General features: G+C 33.4%; 1 protein-coding gene across 1 annotated transcript in view; it reads left to right on the forward strand.

Moving 5' to 3' along the window:
- Nucleotides 1-2,741, forward strand: part of LOC108976450 (glutamate receptor ionotropic, kainate 1-like) — a gene marked incomplete at its 3' end in the record, with an annotated part of 9,186 nt that extends 6,445 nt beyond the window's left edge. Inside the window, exons 3-4 of the mRNA XM_018945565.1 lie at nucleotides 2,132-2,284; nucleotides 2,334-2,741. Coding sequence (XP_018801110.1) covers nucleotides 2,132-2,284; nucleotides 2,334-2,741 — 561 coding nt within the window. The remainder of the gene's footprint in view (nucleotides 1-2,131; nucleotides 2,285-2,333) is intronic.
- Between the last annotated feature and the right edge of the window lie 242 nt (nucleotides 2,742-2,983).

Genomic DNA, 2,983 nt, shown 5'->3' on the forward strand with positions numbered 1-2,983 from the left:
GATATACGACGATATTGACATAGTTCAGCGAATTAAAAGACAGCGGCTACGCTGGCTAGGTCATGTTGTCCGGATGGACGAAAATACTCCAGCTCTGAATGTATTCGACGCAGTACCCGCCGGGGGAAGCAGAGGAAGAGGAAGACCTCCACTCCGTTAGAAGGACCAAGTGGAGAATGACCTGGCTTCACTTGGAATATCTAATTGGCGCCACATAGCCAAAAGAAGAAACGACTGGCGCGCTGTTGTTAACTCGGCTAAAATCGCGTAAGCGGTGTCTACGCCAATCAAGAAGAAGACGATAGAAAAATTTTGCAGGATTCAGTATTTAATTAAAAAAAATAAATAAAGTAGAAATCGTGTAATTTAGTAAAAAAAAAAATAATTTATAGCTCGAACTCCCCCAACACTATAACAAAAACCATAACTTCTAAAAAAGTACTTTTTTTTTAGTTTTTTTGGTGATTTATTTTTTTTCTACAAAACAAAATTATACATTAACTAGATTAATCTTTGTATTATTAATATTAAATACATACCATGTTGTCCAGAATCCATAACAAATATTTGCCAGGATTTTATTGAATTTGGATACTATCTCTTCAGGGGTTATATCCACTTGCGAGGCAGAAAAATCTCGTTTTTTTTGTGAATTTTTTCCAAAGAATCATTTTATTTTATACATTAATAAAAAAAATATACTTAAACAGAATTTAATGTACTTTAACAATCAGCGGTTTATTTAAAAAAACATTGGATCCCCTAGCTCCTGTAGATGATCTGCGGAGAGACGTCCAAAAAAAAAACTGCTTGGCGGTGAGCAAGAAATCTCTGGTCCAAATTATCTGAAAACCAAAAATATTTAGTTTTGTGATAAATAAATACAGGTAATGATCGGATTCCTTTGATCATTACCTGAAAAATATATCTGAGTAAGTCATGTGAAAATTTCAAACCGATCGGTTCAGCGATTTAGGAGAAATTTTCTTCACCGACTCTGAAAACACGGTTTTGAGATAAACGCTTTTAAAATTTTAATTACTGCGCCCTCAGCCTATACCTGACCTCGAGCGTCCACCTTTTCAAGGTTGTATCTCCGAAACTATTAGTCGGATCAACTTGAAATTTTCAGAGAATATTCTTGAATATATGTACATTCAAAAAATGAAAAAACAAAGATCGATTTTCTGAAAATCACAAGTGGATATAACCCCTTAATACATATCATATTATCTCATTCCTATCTGATTTTCAATTCTGTCGTAGTTGTTTTATTAGTACAATATTATACGTTGAAATTCACGCAACACAAAAACCAATTGCAATTTCGAGAACAACAGAGAGTATCGCGAATAAGGACGTGCGTACTGAAAAAACTGAACGTGCGAACTGAACGTCCTTATTCGCGATACTCTCTATTGTTCTCGAAATTGCAGTTCGATACGATTTCAAAGTAAAGACCTTAGAAAAACCCCATTTTCCAATAGATTGGTTTCGTTTACAACAGTCCCGCGAGTTATCATAAATTAACCTTACGGCCTAATTTCCATCTGCGAATCCTTGCTGAATCGCAACAAAATCAATCCATTTCTGAAGATATGAAGGATGGTTTATTTGAGAGTGATATTAAGAAATTACTTTCAAAATGGCAAGAAATCATCAAACAAAACGATCTAAATCGGATTATTTTAATTATGCTAAATAAAACATTCAATTTGATGCAAAAGTAGTACGCTTTCATTTAATAGACTTCATTTAATTAAAATAAGGTCGTTACACTTGCGAGGTTTTTTTTTTTTTKATCCTAAAGAGCGATCCTGGCAAAGCCAAACGGTAAAAAATTTACGATATGTTTACTAAACTAAATATTACTAGTTATTATATAGTTATATTTTGGACACTAATTATTGTAAAAAAAGCTAAGTGAATTTTGCATATTTTTTCTATAACCTCTTGTTTATTCATTCATATATTCTGCGCAATAATGATTATTAAGGTTTGATAAATTTACATTATGATGATTATACTGGATGCATAATTTGTCCAATTCTTTAATTCACATCTTTGTTTAAGCATTTAACGCACATATATTTTGAAATATTTTTTTCTATATTTATATGATTTGCTAAAGGCACAATCAGCTTTAATGTTCGATTCGGTGTACTCCGTGGCCGCTGGTCTTATGGAACTAGATAGAAAGGATTTATTGAGTTGGCATAATATTTCCTGTAAAAACGAATTACCATGGAGAGATGGACTGTCGCTATATAACTATATTAATTCGGTAAATCACTTTAAAGTTCCATGACCTGATATATAACATTATATTGCAGGCTTCTATGAATGGATTGACAGGCCGTGTACACTTCACTGAGGGACGTCGAAATTTATTTCAAATCGATTTGCTTAAACTAAAGCGAGAAAAAATTCAAAAAGTTGGTTTTTGGAAGCCTGAACTCGGTGTTAACATTACCGATTCGACCGCTTTCTATGACACTTATTCAAGTAATACAACCTTAATTGTTATGACACGGCAAGAAAAACCTTACGTTATGGTGAAAAGTGGCATAAGTCAAACAGGAAATGATCGCTTTGAAGGGTTTTGTATTGATCTACTAAAAGCCATTGCCACTCAAGTGGGATTTCAATATAAGATTGAATTAGTACCTGACAATATGTATGGAGTATTCAACCCTGACACAAAAGTTTGGAACGGAATAGTGCGCGAGTTAATGGAAAAGGTAAACATACGAACCGCAATACTTGTCTCTTATCATATATACTGACGTTTACTACGTTTTGAATGAACAAAACTAGGAAGATATATATTTATTTATACTGCTTTCAAGTATGTTTTAGAGATTTCGCTCTTTCATTCTTTTTTCAAAAGGCTAGGTATAACATTTAAAACTATTTTTTTTATTACGATACTATGTAGGCCTATACCCGCAGATCCGCTTGCGTGGAAGTTGGCACGCAGCTA

Source organism: Bactrocera latifrons, unplaced genomic scaffold, assembly GCF_001853355.1.
Source record: "Bactrocera latifrons isolate USDA-ARS-PBARC rearing strain unplaced genomic scaffold, ASM185335v1 scaffold_769, whole genome shotgun sequence".
Taxonomy (NCBI): domain Eukaryota; kingdom Metazoa; phylum Arthropoda; class Insecta; order Diptera; family Tephritidae; genus Bactrocera; species Bactrocera latifrons.